Genomic DNA, 17,980 nt, shown 5'->3' with positions numbered 1-17,980 from the left:
TGCCAGAAGCTGGGAATGAGAGACAGGCAATGGATCACTTGATGATTACCTGTTATGTTCATTCCCTATGGGGCACCTGGCATTGGCCACTGTTGGAAGACAGGATACTGGGCTAGGTGGACCTTTGGTCTGACCCAGTATGGCCATTCTTATGTTCTTATGATCTAATCTGACCTCTTGAATAACAGAGTCTATATAGACCCTCATCCAGTAATTCCTGCATCAAACTCGATAACTTGTTGTTGAACTTGACCCTATCATTTAGGAAATATATCCAGTCCTGATTTAAAGATGTCAAGTGATGGAGAACCTACTATATCCCTTGATGAGTTGTTCCCATGGTTAATTATCCACTTTGAATTTGTATAGCTTCAACTTCCAACCACTGCATCTTCTTATGCCTTTGCCTGATGGATTAAAGAGCCCTCTTCAATTGGAAATCTTTTTCTTAGAATCATAGAATCATAGAATATCAGGGTTGGAAGGGACCTCAGGAGGTCATCTAATTCAACCCCCTGCTTAAAGCAGGACCTAATCCCCAAATAAATCATCCCAGCCACTGCTTTGTCAAGCTTGATCTTAAAAACCTCAAAGGAAGGAGATTCCACCACCTCCCTAGGTAACGCATTCCAGTGCTTCACCGCCCTTCTAGTGAAAAGGTTTTTCCTAATATCCAACCTAAACCTCCCACACTGCAACTTGAGATCATTACTCCTTGTACTATCATCTGGTACCACTGAGAACAGGCTAGATCCATCCTCTTTGGAACCCCCCTTCAGGTTGTTGAAAGCAGCTATCAAATCCTCCCTCATTCTTCTGCTCCCTAATCATTTTTGTTGCCCTCCACTGGACTCTTTCCAATTTTTCCACATCCTTCTTGTAGTGTGGGGCCAAAAACTGGACACAGTACTCCAGATGAGGCCTCACCAATGCCAAATAGAGGGGAATGATCACGCTCCTCGATCTGCTGTCAATGCTCCTATTTATACAGCCCCAAATGCCATTAGCCTTCTTGGCAACAAGGGCACACTGCTGACTCATATCTAGCTTCTCATCCACCATAACCCATAGGTTCTTTTCTGTAGATACTTAAAGACCCTAAACAAATCACCTATAGACCTTTATTTCAGTAAGCTAAGTTGACCAGGCTCCTTACATCTTACACTGTAGGGCATGTTTTCCAGCCTTCTTGTGGTTTTTTTGAACCCTTTGCAATTTTTCAACATATTTTTCTAAATGTGGACACCAGAAATGGATGCAGTATTCTAGCAATGGTCTCACTAATAATCCCTAATGATTGTTTGGGTCATATCACAAAATGAACTGATTCATGTGTCATAAAAAGGTGTGCTAGGAAATGGGAGGGTATGGCTGGGAGGAACTGAGGTATTCTTAGTCACCCCAGGATCCTGCTGAGGAAGCAGAGTCCAATTTACTTGTTCTTCTCAATCTAGTCATTGGGTTAGATTGGTTTATATCAGTTTATTGGTAAGCTATTTTCACAAGGAAATGGGCTAGACAATTATTTTTTTGATTTAATCAAGGCTCAGAGTCTTCTGCAGTTGTTCCCCAGATTGGTGGTAGCAGTGGAGCATATACACCAATTGTGCAAAGCCAGAAGTCTGGCTCTTTCCTCTTGTTTTGTCAAAGAGCCTGAAAAGCAGGGTTTCATGAGTTTAGACAATTAGGGCAGGTAACCTCTTACAGTTAGCCTCTTATCTGCATCTTTTCAGGTGTGCACATATGCATGGCCCAAGCCAGATTTACAACCTAAATGTTTTTACATATGTCAGCTTTGGATGATTAATTTAAAATCTGTATTTAATCAAAATGTATACCAGAGACCTCTCAAAAGAAATTGTTAAAACAAGACAAAATCCATTTCCTTGTACACATTACTTACTTCTCCAATGCACTCAAGTTGGACAGTGAAATTGAATTGAATTGTTCAAATACACTTTTGTGCTTATAGTCAGTTTCACCCTCTGGCTCATGTACTTAGCAGAGTGGTGCAGCATTTGGGTTCCTAGTATTACAGGAATTGGTTTACATTTAAACAAAACAACTTAAAACCTCTTTATAGATAATTTAAACACAATTCCTAAAAAACATTTCAATCCTTATTTCAATTTGTATAAATCTTTTCTTACAAAGGCTTTATTCTGGGTCGATGTTACTTGACTCTTTCCCTTTCAGTTTTAGTCCCAGTTTAAGAAAACACACCTACGCACATTGTACCACAGGCCTGCAATATATATTACCTTCCCTTACACAGACTTGTAAGGTCTTTCAAAGCTTTTCAGCATGCCTTTGCTGCACTCAAGCACCCAGGATGAAATTTACTTCACTTGCAAAATAACTAAGCTCAGCTCTGACCCTGCATCATTTAAGTGGATGTTTTGCCTTGACTTCAATGGGTACAGGAACCAACAGTCAAAGGATACTACATATGTGAAATCTACACAGCCAGAGACACAGGGTGAACTCCATCAATGTGTTTGGGTCAATACATATAAAAGTGAATCCCTCTTGACTTTCCTTGGCCCACCTTCCTCATCACTCTGTATGCTGGTCCAGACACTCCTCGTTAGGAACACAAACAACTGAAAACCCAGATTAACCAACTACAGAGCTACAACTGGCTCAACAATTACAAATAAAGTTATTCTGTCTTGCTGCTGGCAGTAAGGTTCATTATTTATTTCTATTCAAATAAATTTGGTAGGAAACTGAAAATTTGTTTATTTAGGGTCAAATTCAGCTTTTGGAAGAGTGTATATGCAGTTCTCACTGCAAGTAACACAAGTTGTATTCATAGTCAACAACTACATTTTTCCCCTAAAAGTTTCTTTTACTACACTCCTGCTGCTTATTTTTCACTTGTGCTAGTCCTAATTTGAAATTTCGTTGTGAAGAAAAAAGCCCCTTCCCCCCAAATCAAAATTTTTCATACAATGAAATTTACACAAAAATTTATTTTGGGTTAATACAAAAATAATTCCAATTTTAAAATATTTTGTTTCATTTTTATGTTTAATATTATAATATGTTAAGATTATGGGTATAATATAATTAATATAATATAAATATTGGTGACTGGTATTCCAAATGGCTATTTGGAATTGGCATTCTAATTGGTAATTGTCAGATGGTAGTTGGAATTGGTTATTGCTATTGTAATTGACATAATACAAAAATAAAAATAAAATATCTAAACAAAAATAGTTATTAAATGAAAAATCAAAACTCTTAGTACTGATGTTTCAAAAACAAAACGTTGTCAAAATTGATTCGTGCCCACAGAATGTTTAGATTTCAAATTGAATTTTCCATTAGAAAGATGTTCCATTGAAAATTTTTCTACCAGCTGTATTCCTCACCCGAAGTCTTAGGGTTCAGTTCTGCTGTCAGTTGCACTGGTGTAAATCCGAAAGAATGAGTATATCTATATCCACCGATCAAATGGACATTTACGTTGGGATGTGGCCTTCCCACCATTCATAATTCCACCCTGCTTTGCCCTGCTATGACATTCTCAATTAATCAAGGGTCTGTCTTTTTTTCTGAGAACAAGAATAAAATACATCCCAGAAATCTGGGCTCATGACTCACTCTTCTTTCTGAATGTGTTAATTGTACAAGAGAGGCTAATACAACTATAAATCTAAAATAACTCCCCACATCTTTTGTAACCCCAATAGTGGCCTTCAATAGGGAACAACTCTGTAGCTGCTGCCTGGTGAGCTAGGCGTTTTGTGAACTTGTCAATTAAAAGATTTGGCAAGCAGCATGCATTGTCTTTTCTGGTGCCCCTAAGAGGAAAACACTGTAACTGTGGCTATCTAGAAACTAAGCATTTTTTAAAGCACCTAACTGACTTAGCAACTTTGTTGCGTTTGAAAAATGTACTGTTCAGGGCTGCCACTATGCTGCATAGTTGCCACTATGCTGCCACTATGCTGCATACAATCAGAATTGTAGCTGCAAGTATAGAGTTCTCATTCTCCTGCTCTGAAAGCCTGGCCCCAAGTGCTTGAGCTCAAGGAGAAGCAATTTAGGAGCTATGACAGCAGTTCAGCAGTCCTAATTCCATCCAGTAGATGAAATGTAACAAATTAGCCAATTCCTACAATGTCTTTCCTCAATGTATGTTCTTATGTATCATAAAAGCAGTTTTCAAAAATCATTGGATCAGATGCTTCAAATAAAGCCTTTCTAGAAGTTATGCTTTAGCCAGCCACAAGTTACTGGCTCAATACTGGAATAGCTGGATGGAAGTTGCGGCCTGTGATATACAGAAGGTTAGACTAGATATCTAATGGTCTCTTCTGGCCTTAAATTCTATGAATCCTTCTTTCTATATGGCATAGGAGAAGGATGAAAACAATGGAGACACTATTGGGAGAGAGATGAACTTTTTCAAAGAGAAAAGCCAGGGCTACATGTAGGTTCAAACTCCTCGTGAACTTGTAGAATGCTTCCACATGAAAAACTTCCAGGTTAAATGCTTGCACACTGGCCCACTGGGAAATCTGAAGACCTGTCCTAAAGAGTTTAGAGCTCGGGAACAGCAGCAACTCTGGATGGCAAAACAGCTGAGTTTACGATGCTCAGAGCAATGCTAATTTGTATTCTGCACCTTTGACTCCCTATTGGAAAAGGGTGACAGTATGCCGTTGGAGTAGGGGACCCTTTGGCAGCATGATGCTAGAGTGAACTGTGCTGCAGGAAAGAGAAGAGGCCATGCCACAGCATGGCAGTGCAGGTTCTACATACAGAAAGCCTAACACTCATTGAAGTGGGGACAGAGAGCCCACAGATTATCAGGCTCCATGTAAATGGTATCCCCAACATATTTCAAGTGTTCTTCAATGCCTTCCCACCAATTGCACAAGTAGACAATTTTAGGAGGATTTCTTTCCTTCACAAAGAGAGACATTGTCCCATTATTTTGAAAGAGAAAACTAAATGTTTTCAGATTAAACAACTGTCAGTCGACTTTCAACTGGCAGGACTGAGCCTAATTTTCTTTCAGAAGGGCAATATCTGATGTAGCTCAGTGTAACAGAAATCAGGGTCTACCTTAAATTTTAAAATAAAATGTTATATCATCAGCATAGATTAAATAAATAATTTTCCATTTAAAATACCAGAATGTGAGGTATTCTGGAGAAATGATAGCCCTGGAAATCTAATCTGTCAAGCAACCTTAGGTCTGGAGCCCAAGACCACTAAAGTCACTGAAAAGATCCTTATTGCCTTTCATGGACCTTTGACCATAACCCTGATATCTAATCGTAACTGGATTTATCCATACTAAATCCGTGTCACAGAAATTTCAAGACCAGAACTTCACAGCCTTAATGGCACATGAACATAGTTTTATTTAGTCATATTTTTCATTTAATTATAATTACTTTCTCAGAATTTAAGAAACACTATAGATTCTAGTATCCTAAAAATCTTTATTGTTGCCTTCAATTAAATGCTGACCTTTTGCTGAAGCCATTCTGAACAGCTGAAAAGAGATTTCAGAGAAAACAGACCTTTCTGGTAGTTTTGTTATCTAGATGATGTTTAAATGAAAATTTGGCAATTAGGAGAACAGAAAAAATATGGAAGTTTTAGATGTCACTTTATATTCAGCTTTTTTGACTCAAAAAAAAAAAAAGATCACACAATGAACTTTATGGTCTGAGCTGCCAGAATAAGTAAATGCAGAATCACAGTGCAACTCCAGTGCCATTTTTATTCATTTCAAACCCATGAATCCACCCTTTTTTAGGCAACTTCTTTTCTTTGGAGATCATCACAAAGTGAATTACATGTATTGGGTAAAATTTCGCCCCACCTTCAGTAGACCACCTCTGGTATTGTTTAATTTTAGAGAATGCACCTTTATACTAATGTTCTTAACAGTATTTTTAGGATGAAAGGTCAAATAAAAGACCTCTCTAATACCGCCTAATGTACTTATTATTATTAGTGCTAAAGCGTTTGCAGTGCCTTCTAACTTTCACATTTCTTGATCACTATATATTACCATTTTAACACACAAGAATATATTGTGGCCTAATATGTATTTATTTAAGCTGGGTAATGTAAGACTTATTAAAAGTTAGGGGAAAAGATTGTGCCCAACAATTGGAAACATCTGTAAAATTCACTCCAGTGCAAAGGGCCTGGCATTTAATTGGAATTTAAATTGTATATGAGTGGTGAAGAAGGCATTTTGATTACCTTCTATCACATGATAAATTCCTCCGAACTCCCCTCAGGGCCCTATCAAACATCCACTGAGGTCAACAGAAAAATTCCCATTGCCTTCAGTGTGAGTTGATCTACCCCTAAGAAAGTAAAGCTAGTGTGAATTGTGATTAGTTTCTGGTTGTATCTTGTGATGGTTATTAACTGTTGCACAGCATGCATTTTGGATCCTATCCAATGTCTATTAAAATCAGTGGAAACACTCCCATTAACTTTAATGGGCTTTGAATAAGGGCCATTATTTATACAATTTTTTTTTATGTTTTGTTTTATTTCCCCCAGTAAGATGAAGTATAACTGCACACTACCTGTCATAGCTTGTTGATCATCCACCATTAACTTTAAACTTTTTCCTCGACGAACCACACGTACCGTGTGCCACTCGTTATCATTGAGGTTATAGCCAGCAAAAAGGGTTTCTGGACCTTTGCCTGTAGGATATGCCAAACAGTCATTATGGAATATTTAAATCAATCAACATGTGAACCTCACAGAGAGAAAAGAGAGAGAGAGAGAAAGAAAGAGAGAGAGAGAGACTGGCTGGACCAATGTTAAAATTCCTTGAAAGTTATAATAAGCAAGAAAAGTGGCAAGCAAAGTATATACAAATCTCAAAATATAATACCATTACATTAGGACACTTTTAGCATTATTTAATGCTAAAGCAAATATAGTGAACCAGGGTGTCATAAATAGGCACAGTCAATACATATGTTTTGGTTGTATATTTTAAAGCTCATCTCTATGGGTAGAGATTTGGGTCTCAATCCTGTACTCAGGCAAATAGACCTTCATGTCAATGGGATTACTGGTGTAAGAAAGAATAGTAATCTAAACTGGGTTTACAATAAACATAACCAGTCCACTGGGGAAAGGTGCATACCATATCTGTGACTGAAATATTTTTAATCACATCACTTCCTCTATTTGATTGTAGGTACCATAGCAGTAAGTGAAGCTTGTTTGGACTTTTGGGAAAGTCAGTGTTATTACCCTTACTTTCACTAAATGTTTCACTAGCATCCCCTAACAAATGTCTTCACTGTTGTCATTCAACACTTCAACATCCAAAGTGTACCTTTCTTTTTCACACTGGGACACCTGTCTTGTAAACTGCTATTTTTGTAAGCAACATTATCAATTGACTTTCATTGAAAAGTTGTAAGAATTATTCAATTTTAAAAATCTATGTGCTTTATATGTAGGCGTGGCATTTGATCTGGGATAACACCGTTGCGACCACTGAAAACCATAAATAATGAATATTAAGGGAAATGCCTCCAATGAAATGATTATGGAAATTGCACAGTAGAATATTATGATCAGTGAATGGGGATCTCGGATGGGGGAGGGTGAACAAGATCATAGAGTCTGTGGATCTTTTCTGAATTTTCAAATGACCCTGACATAGCAAGAGCAATATTACTATAATAATAAACATACTTAATTTAAGCAATATTGAGTGACTGAATCCCACAAAAGCAAGGGCAAGTTGGAGAAAGGTTCCTCTCCATATATAACCTCTAAAATTACCTATATCCATAATCTAAGACCATTTTACATTGTTATATACATGGCTAGCACATCAGGATAGTGTCCTAGCTGTTAAGGAAGGAGTTAGAAAACCACTTATAATTGAAGATTAGGCTAAATAAAGAGGGAGCTCTTTCTCTAGCCCTGATAGCTGTGCACTCTACAAAAAGGATATAAATATTTAAATATAAAATGAGTCACTCCAGAAATGATAAATTTCCTGATTAATTATATGACATAAATAACCACTCCCCACTTCATATAATCCCATCATGTTTTATGAGTGTGCATAATTTTTAGGGGCCATTAGATCTCATCCCACAGGAATCCAAAAAGCCCCTCAACCATTTGTTCTTAGCCACGAGTTTGGAATCGCCCTGCTGAATACCATGTCACTTGTGGCTGGATAGAAAGCATAAAAAGCTTAGAAACCACGTTAAAAGACCTCTGAGAGTGCTGTCTATCCTCAGAGTCATTTTAATTTCAAGCTTCAGTCATGACCACAGGGACTCCACATAGTCCAAAATCGTGGCCACAGGCAAGAACTGCATCTAGTTTTGAAGTTTAAAAAAAGACCACTTCAATTTAAATGTCTTCTCATAACTGCAGGTGTTCAAAGAGGCAGTTTAGTAACAAGTACATTTAGTGTGTGTGAACAATGATTTCTATGCAGAAATGTGGTATTTGCAGGTACATACAAATGTTGTTTGGTTCAGCTATTTTGTTTCCTAATGCTTTAAAGCTTTCAAAGCATCTGTGGAATTCACTTTCAACCCATTTTGGAAAGAGTCCCTGCTGCTTTGTCTGAGGCTTTAAAAGTTGCACTTTGTTTTCATATTCTTTTCTTAATACAGGCAATTTTTTTCAAATGAAAAGCCATCACCTAACATGGTGTAGTGATCCCATGCTTGTTGCAATGTGGTTGGCTATAATTTGCAGGCACCCTGGTGTGGCTGCTCAGGCTCCTCGCCCACCTATGTGGAGTGTAAGTAGTGCAGAGGGCCTCATGCCTCCCCCTCCACACCAAGCAGGAAAAAAAGTAAACACAAATTGTAATCAGTAAAGTAGAGAGGGTATTATTCTGACTACACATGGGGAGGGAGATAGATCTTCAGCAAGTAACTTCACCCTGTATGACTGTTTCTCGAAGGCTGAAAACTGGTATTCACTGTAGAGGTTATTCTCTATTATTGCTATTACTTGACATTTCCCCATTAGACATATTGGACCAAATTCATCCTCCGTGTTTGCTGACATTTTCTAAAGCTCATCCTGTGCTATGAGGAAAACCTTGATTTGTAACTGCATGAATCCATTAGAGGAATAGTCCTCTGACAGCAATGGTTCTTCTTCAGCTGTTTAACACAGATTGCTACTACATCTGAAAATTGTATCTTCAGCACTTGATGCTTGTATATTCTATTGTTTCCAGATCTGTAAAGCTCAACAAAAGTTAAAAATAACTGGGCAATTGTTATTCTAATACATTACTAACTGATGTAACCTTTACTTTGAATAAACAACAAAAACAGACTAATAGCCAAATTCCATAATTTTGTCATTAATAATGTGTAACTGAAAACAATGGCTTTGTATTTCATGGAAGCTATATTTGCACATCTGAAGGCAGAATGAACATGTGTGTTCCTATATTAGATACAGATATAACACACAATGAATTTTGCTGCCTCACTACATTCTGGACATTAATTTCCTCTGCTGGGACTACTTCTGACATTCCAAAAATCCGAGCAGCTTCAAACCACCTTATTAAGAAAACAACCTACCAAAGCAATCTCCCCACCACCCCATCTGCCTATCTTTCTAATGTGGCATTTCTCCTGCAACGTTATAATGGCCTGGAGTGTGACTCTGTAATTTGTATGGCTGCATGTTTATTGTTTCTCGTTGATTTCCTGTTCAAGCATGTTCAGTTTGTAAGTATAAAGATGGTTCTTTTAACTCGCAGTATTATAAACTAAACCTGGGATCAGAAAGTCAATTGGGTTCTTTCTGTCTCACTCATCACCAATGATAAAAAAAATCTGCTGTTAAGGCTTATTTAATGCTGTGAATGAGGAATGATCAAAAGGAGAATGTAGCTCATGATCTCAGAATTGCATAGAGTTGCACCAGCAGAAAAAAATAGTAAGTATGTATTTGACTCTGTAAAGGAAGAAGGGTATTATTCTGACTACACCTGGGGACAGGGAAAGATCCTCAGCTGACAAATTGTCATAGCTCCATTCAATGAAACTATGAAAATTTATATAAGCTGAGGATCTGCCCCATTGAGAAATGGTTGAGTGAGATGGCATAATTTTTTAATGTGCACTTTTCTACGCAAAACCTCACCTTAAAAATCCGATATCTAACAGTCAATCAGGACTAAGAATATAAACTTTATATTCAGCATTACAATTAAACATACTCATGGAAAGTTCTGAGATATCAGAATTAAAAACCACGACATTGCTATGTATTTTTAAAAAACATTTTACATTATTCATAGAGAAATTTTGAATATATTTATATATTTTTATTCTCTACCTCCGAGACCTGTACAGTTTGACTCATAAGGCTGAGGGAATTTGCTGTACAGGTGGAGAGGTAAAAAAATTGTTATTCTAGGTTGATTTTTCTTAGTCTCTAAAATATTTTTCAAACAATTAATCTAATACATGTGGCATATGCAAAATCCATGATGTTGCAGGCTGGTGTTTATCGGCACTTATTTGGATGACATGCATAGCTCATTCGTAGCTGTGCCTCTTGTGAAAGTAATGCAGCCACTCCATCCTTTATATCTAGACAGAGGGTGAGTAGTCTATAGATTTATTTTACACAAACTATGAAGTGTATTGTAGCAGCGAGAGCCTGTGTTTTTAAAAAAATAATTTACCTGCCCAGTAGTGATTAGATGAAAACAACATTCGATACACTACTTTCCTGGGTACTAACATAAAACCTTTTACATTAAAGGCTTTGTCATAAATATAAAGGGAAGGGTAACCACTTTCCTGTATACAGTACTATAAAATCCCTCCTGGCATAGGCACAATATCCTTTTACCTGTAAAAGGGTTAAGAAGCTCAGGTAACCTGGCTGGCACCTGATCAAAAGGACTAATAAGGGGACAAGATACTTTCAAATCTAGGGAGGAGGGAGAAGGCTTTTGTCTGTCTGTTCTATGTGGTTGCCGGAGAGAGATCAAGAAAGCAAGCAATCCAACTCCATTAGAATTAGTAAGTACTAGCAAGGAAATGCGTTAGTTTATTTTTGTTTTGGCTTGTGATTTTCTCTGTGAGGAGAAGAAGGTGTATTCCTGGTTTTCTTTTTGTAACTTTAAAGTTTTTGCCCAGAGGGAAATCCTTTGTGTTTTAAATCTGATTGCCCGGTGAGATTAGCTTCCCTTCTAATTTTACAGAGGTGCTTCTTTTACCTTTTTTCTTTCTAATAAAGTTATGTTTCTTTTAAGAACCTGACTGATTTCTCTATTGTCCTAAGACCCAGGGGTTTGGGTCTGTGATCACTCTGTAACCAATTGGTTAGGATATTATTGTCAAGCCTCCCCAGGAAAGTGGGTGTTAGGGCTTAGGGGGATATTTTGGGGGAATAGGAACTCCAAGTGGTCCTTTCCCTGATTCTTTGTTAAATCACTTGGTGGTGGCAGCATACCCTCCAAGGGCAAAGAGTTTGTGCCTTGGGGCAGTTTTACCCTAAGCTAGTAGAAATAAGCTTAGGAGGTCTTTCATGCAGGTCCTCAAATCTGTACCCTAGAGTTCAGAGTGGGGAGGGAACCCTGACAGTCTTATACCTGGACTACATCATTCAAAACAAAAGTGTCTTCAACCACAACATTCAGCTTTTACTCCTGCTGGTGTATTGGACAACATGGAAAAGATGTAAATCAAATTATCAATGTTGCTGCAGTATAAATCTGTAAAGGCCCTTTCCTACACACCTTACTCACCTGAGCAGCCCTAATGAACCAATACTGACTTCAAAAGGAGGGACAAATCATGACTCAGGGAAACCCCTCACTGACATCAATAGAATATTGACTTCAGTAACTGCTGAATAAAATAAGCCCAAACTTCAGTATTTGACTCTGAATTATTAAAGCCAGATGGTGGCTGTCCAATGAGTGCGAGCTAAACCTTAATTAATGAATTATTCTCTCTTGAGAAGGGACCACCTCTCTGCCGTATTTTCAGCTGTGACAAGAACCAACATAATGAAGGTCACTAATACTTCCCCCTCCCTCCTCTTTCCTTTAAGCTACTACAACATCTGAAGTTTGCCCACATGGTCGAGGTTCTGTACTGTGGGAGGGTGAGACTGAGCAGACTGGAGACAAGACAGAGGCAGGGGTGGGTGCACATAATCACTTCTCTGTTCCTGTGGACATTACTTCCTAAAAGAATCAAACAGCAATTTGGACAAGAACAATAAAGGTCACATGGTAGCAAATACAACATATAAATCAGTAGTCTACAGTAATTGATCAAAACCCTCCATCCTACAATAGCTTTATTAAGTGTTTTTGGCAATTTAAGTCCAGTAATTTAGGTTTAGGGTGCTTCTTTTGTTTTTTAAAACAAGGAAAGATCTCTTGGTGTAGCTCCCGGATTAGAAGGTAAAGGAGATTAGAGCTGTTAACCTACAATGTTGTATTAACATGGTTCAACAGCCTTAATCATTCCAAATGCATAGCAATCCCCTGCTTCTTTCATAGGCTCTCATTATTCTGAGATTGGTGTACAGCCTCTTCCCTCTTTCCAGTAATCAGTCCATCTCTCTCAAATACACACAAATACACATCTGGAGGAGAGTCCAAAAGGGATATCTATTACAGTTCAGAGTGGACGCTCTATTGGTTTCCTTTAAATGTAGTTTCTAATGATTTTGTATCTTGTTACACTGCAGTTGTCCAGTAATGAAAGTTTACATAATTAATGAGTGAGATTTAATGGGTGTACCAGAAAAAAATCCACAGTTTCATATACTAATTGGGTAATTGTGCACCTGTCTATGCATATGCATGTGTAATTATCTGATCTCAGAGCACAAAATCAGGCTTTGCAGGAGCAATGGATCCACACACATTTGTGGGGCATTCAGTGGAAATTATAGCTATATTTTATTTACACATATGTGTGTGTGCGCTTTTTTTATTGTTTTATAAAGTGATTCACAAAAATACCTGTCCAATCCTGACCTCTCTCTCCTTTTTTCCTCCAGTCCTGAATCAGTCTCTTTCACTCTCCACAACGTATCCTCTTGGATTTCTCATTGCCAATTTAAACTTAACATGGCCAGAATGGAATGTCTCATGATTCCTCTGAAATCCTTGTGACAGCACAGGACAATTGCACCTCTATTTTCCTTCAATGGTCCAACAAGGGCACCCACTCTAGGCTCCCAGCTCCACAGTCAGCACCTCTCTTGGGTGGAGACCTACGTCTCTCTCCCTCCTGACTGGGGTATTTCCAGATTGCACAGCTCTCTCCTCTACTGTGACCTCCGCAGCAAACTCAGGCAGTGTCAGCCAGACTGCTTTACTTTTCTCCTCAGGGACAGCAAACAGTATAATTGCCACAGTAAAACTACCACACAGCTCTTTCTAAGCAAGCACATTTTTAAGGTAAAAGCATTACAGGGAAAACATTAAAAACAGTAAAAGAATCCCACACATGCTAACATACAGCCTTTCAAACCCTACACAGAGATTTTCCTTTGGTTGTAAATTCACAATAGCTGTTAGCTCACAACAAGCACACGGACTGTGGCAAGTTCTTCCAACACTTCCGAGAAAAGATTGGGGCCTCCCTTGGATAGAAGAGTCTGCCCATTTGTTGGATCATTAAGAAGGCTCTGAGTCAGTTTAAACTCAGGCTATGCATCCAAAAAATCCTTTCTTTACCTGTTGGTCCCTGGACCATCCAGTTCGAACTAGTGTTGGGGAGCCACTCTCCAGGTGGTGATAGCTCCCTAGAGGTTTTACTACTTGAGTGAATTTGCCTAACCACTTCCCCCACCACTGTTCTTAGTTCCTAGAGGGCTGTGGTCCTCCATCCCCATAGAATTGCAAACAATCTTTGGTCCACAATGATACATAAATTAAATCCTATGAATTAAGTTTAATTCAATAAAGTTTGTTCAGGATATTGCAGGTAATTGCCACACCTGTCACAATCCTTTCCACTCCTCCCATTCTCTGTCACTGTTGAACCCATCCTCCTCCTCCTGGTCACACAGACCTGCAACCTAGGGGTTATCTTTGACTTCCTGTCTAACAACAGACAACCTTGATGCTTGAATAGGGTTTTCATTCTCTCTCTCTTTTCTCTTTTTCTCTCCTTTGTATTTATTTCTTAATTTCTAAGTCTGCTTTCTTTCTTTCTTTTTTGTCTGTTGTCTCTCACCTCTCCGAGCCTGCTGTCTCTTTTCCATTTATCGCTCTCTTATATTCTTGTTCTCTCTCCTTTCTTCTGCTGTGTTACCCAGTCCAACCACCTGTGCTACTTGACACACCCCTAGACAACACTCTCTTCCTTCCTTTTGCCTCCCCCACTGGTAAATCAGTACCCCACACCAAAGCTGTTTTGGTGTTGGGGGAAGTGGATAAAGATAGTGCCCCAGTACTATGTTGTGAGGATATATAGATTCATGTTTGTTTGGCATTCGGATACTACAGTGATGGGGTCATATAAGTATTTAATCAAACAGACAGCATACACAATGTAACATTTCCTGCTTACATGACCGAGGGACTAAATCTGCTCAGGTCATTTTGCTCCAGTGCTTCAGCAAACCAACTGAAGCAGTGATCTTTCCATGTAGGCACAGCCTACACCTCTTTTACATGCAGCCCTGAAAATGATCCCTCCTTGTATGTCAGCTTTGAACTACCTGACTGAAAGGAAATTTGGGGCTCCTTTGTTTCTCTGCTAAGATTTCCAACAAGGGTGCTGGTGGTATAGGGTTGCCAACTCTGACTGAAGCTATTCCAGGAGATCCCTCACTCCCCCCAACCCAGTATGCCATATTGTCATTTTCTTAAAATATCCTATTCAAATCTCTCAGATTGCTTTCAAGTCACGGGGAAATCGAAGCCGATTCCGGGCGACTCCAGACCAACCTGGAGGGTTGGCAACCCTATGGTGGTAATAGTTGTGTTGTGTCTTGGTAGTCCATTGACCAGGATATTAACTGAAACTATTCACTCCTTTCACTGAAGCCACCCAAGAGAATCCAGAGGGTAACAATCTTTTAATATGCTAAGGGCTCCTGATTCAACTAGGGTCCCTAAGCGCTATTGTAAAACCAATAAATAAATAAATATAGTTCATTGTAAATAATAAATAATACCTACAAATTTCAGACACTTATTACCTGAGCTGCATTTTAACCATCAGCCTCTTTCTGTTATTGTGAACTCCTCTGGACCTTGAGTGCTTCATGATCTGGAAAGCTCTGAGCACATGGTCAATGCTCAATTGTAAATAAAATACACAAATAACACCACAAACAATACAATAAACTAAATAATAAAAGGCTTTTTTATTACTTTATCAATCCCCAAAGCCATGTCAGGGATGTCTCAACTCTATTTTAATATCTTATGTGTAATTAGCTTCTTCTTATTTTTTATTTTTTTGTAATAAGAAAGTAGCCTTCAAATAGCCCTAGGGACAGGTACATTAACCCCCTTTAGAAACTGTGCAATGAGAACAACTGTTGGAAGCCCAACAACAGTCAAATTAATCTCTGGAAGTATTTTTTTAATAGAAAGAGGACAGTTTCTATTTCATGCATTCTCCAAGGAACATGAATATCAGAATATGTGTGCTGAATGCATTAAAGGTTTTTTGAATCTGCCCTACAATCCTAAAGTAAAGTCCAATGAAGTCAACAATTCCTAAGCATCAAATTCTTGCTTTTACATCTCATTGTTGTATGTTTTCAAACAAGTTATTAGAAAATCTGTCAAATTTGATAATTTAAAGGAAGGTGGCCTTGCAGTTAAGGCACTTGATTAAGACTCAGAAGGCTTGGGTTTGGTTCTCTACTCTGCCACAGACTTCTTGTGTGACCTTGGGCAAATCATTGTATGTATGTGCTTTAGTTTCTGACTTGCCAAATTGAAGTAAAAATTCCATTCTCCCACCATTTGTCTACCCTGTCTATTTAGGTTGTAACAATCTCAGGACAAGGAATATTTCTTACTATGACTTTATAGAGTGTTTACTCCATTGGGGGTCCAATCTTGGTCGGGGCCTATAGGCACTAAAGTAATGCAAAAAAAAAATCTTTCATAACAAAAAACTATTTGCCTATGTTTCTGGGAATCTCTGTGTTGTCTATATCATACACCTATGCAATTTAATCACTGCTCAAGTCTCAAGTATATTTTTTAGTATGGAATTTGGAAAATGATTAAACTTTGCCCTCTTTGTTTCCCTTCAGAGGGCACTCTGTTCAGAAGGAGTTGCATTGCTTTCCTTCAATAGCAGAGCTCGTTGGAAATTGAAATTTTTATCTCTTGGGAAATTTTGATATTTCAACCTTTGTTTTTTTTTTAAATCTAGATAAAAAAGTGAAAATATTGATATTTTTCATGGAATTACAAATTCCAAACAAATTTTTGTTTTGGATATGTCAAAAAAATTTTATTTGGGCATTCCCCAATCAAAATAAGGTGTTTTGATATTCCTAAATCAAATGCTTTATTTCTACATAAAACTGCATTCACCTGAGCTGCTACTGTTCATAGATTCATAGATTCTGTTCCTAATGGAAGCTGAGGTTCAGGGGCCTCATAGCCCGTTCTCTCTTATGGGCTTGGCTCCCTAGCTCCAGCTCCCATGATACATTCCACTAGATCAGCTAGAGGGAAGACCACAAAGCATCATAAGAATTGTGACCAGCCAGGGGGCCCAGCCCATTGGGAAGAATAGGGGCCTGAGGCATCTGAACTTCAACTCCCATGAATCACTGCAGCAGCTCAGGTGGTCACAGATTAATGTCAAACTGACCTGAAACAAAACATTTATATTTTGTTTGATAAATGGAAATATTTAAATTGAAGTTGACCCAACCTAAAATGTTATGATTCATTTTGATTTTCCTGATGGAAAAATAAAGAAAATAATCAGCAATCTAAATATTTTTCCCATGGAAATTTTTTATTTTGCTAATCTCATAATCTGGCAAAAAAAATAAATGGAAAACTCCCAGCCAGCTCTACTTCATAGTTAGCCAGCAAATCTAATTCCTATTTTGATTGTATGGATCTTTTACACAACAAAAGTGGAAATAATTTCAATAATATAGGAAAATGTGATTGGAAACTATAAAAACTTGCCCATCAGATTCAGTTCAAATGTAGTTCCAGAAGCTACTTAGAATTTTTTTTTTAAAAATTCAGGATGACAATGTCCGTTTTCTGTCGTGAGCTTTTGCATTGTATTTAATCATTCAGAATCACTGTTTTCTTTGTAATACATAAACTGTTCTGGTAAGATTGAACTAATGATATTAGCCCAGCTCCAGAAAACCGATAACCAATATCCATTGATTTCAATGGGATTCTCATGGGTTTGCAGGACCAGAGACTATATAAGCAAAAACAGACATTCCCGCCATGAGGAGTTTCATTTCATTCGTTTATTCCTCAAGAGGGCATAATATTTCTCTCTATAAAGAGGAGTCAAAGTTTTTAACCTTATTCATGTTGATTTTATATGCAATGACAGTTCAAATGTCACATTTGTAAATGAGATAAGGTAAAACTAGCAGTGTTCCAACCAGTTGGCAGAAAGGAGAGCCAGACTGCCTGGAGGAGTACATTAAGATTTGTACAAAGTGTGAAAGAGCTCTGTAGATTTTACTGAAGTTAACATTTTAAAGCTGTTTGCAACAATTTTCAATTATTTCAATTTTTAAAAAAAATATTCAAATATAAATAAAAATACATATTCCAAATATCTGGAAGGGAAAATTTTATCCTCACGAATCCATACCCATGTAACTATGAATGTAGGTAAAGATATTCTGGATGAAATTCTGGCCCCCACTGAAGTCATTAAGAGTTTTGCCATTGACTTTAATAAGATCAAGACATTGCCCCTTGTTTCCATGAGATGAACACATGAGTCAAGGCCTCATTTCAAGT

The 17,980-nt window shown here is 37.9% G+C and overlaps 1 protein-coding gene across 41 annotated transcripts in view; it reads right to left on the bottom strand.

Annotated features, from left to right (window-relative positions):
- The window catches only part of NRXN1 (neurexin 1), a 1,286,326-nt gene that overhangs the window by 632,165 nt on the left and 636,181 nt on the right, over positions 1–17,980 (bottom strand). For all 41 annotated transcript variants that reach the window (XM_038395424.2, XM_043511917.1, XM_043511928.1 and 38 more), the window contains one exon: positions 6,576–6,698. In XM_038395424.2, coding sequence (XP_038251352.1) covers positions 6,576–6,698 — 123 coding nt within the window. The remainder of the gene's footprint in view (positions 1–6,575; positions 6,699–17,980) is intronic.

Source organism: Dermochelys coriacea, chromosome 3 (assembly GCF_009764565.3).
Source record: "Dermochelys coriacea isolate rDerCor1 chromosome 3, rDerCor1.pri.v4, whole genome shotgun sequence".
Taxonomy (NCBI): Eukaryota; Metazoa; Chordata; order Testudines; family Dermochelyidae; genus Dermochelys; species Dermochelys coriacea.
This window is presented reverse-complemented; position numbering and strand designations above follow the sequence as displayed.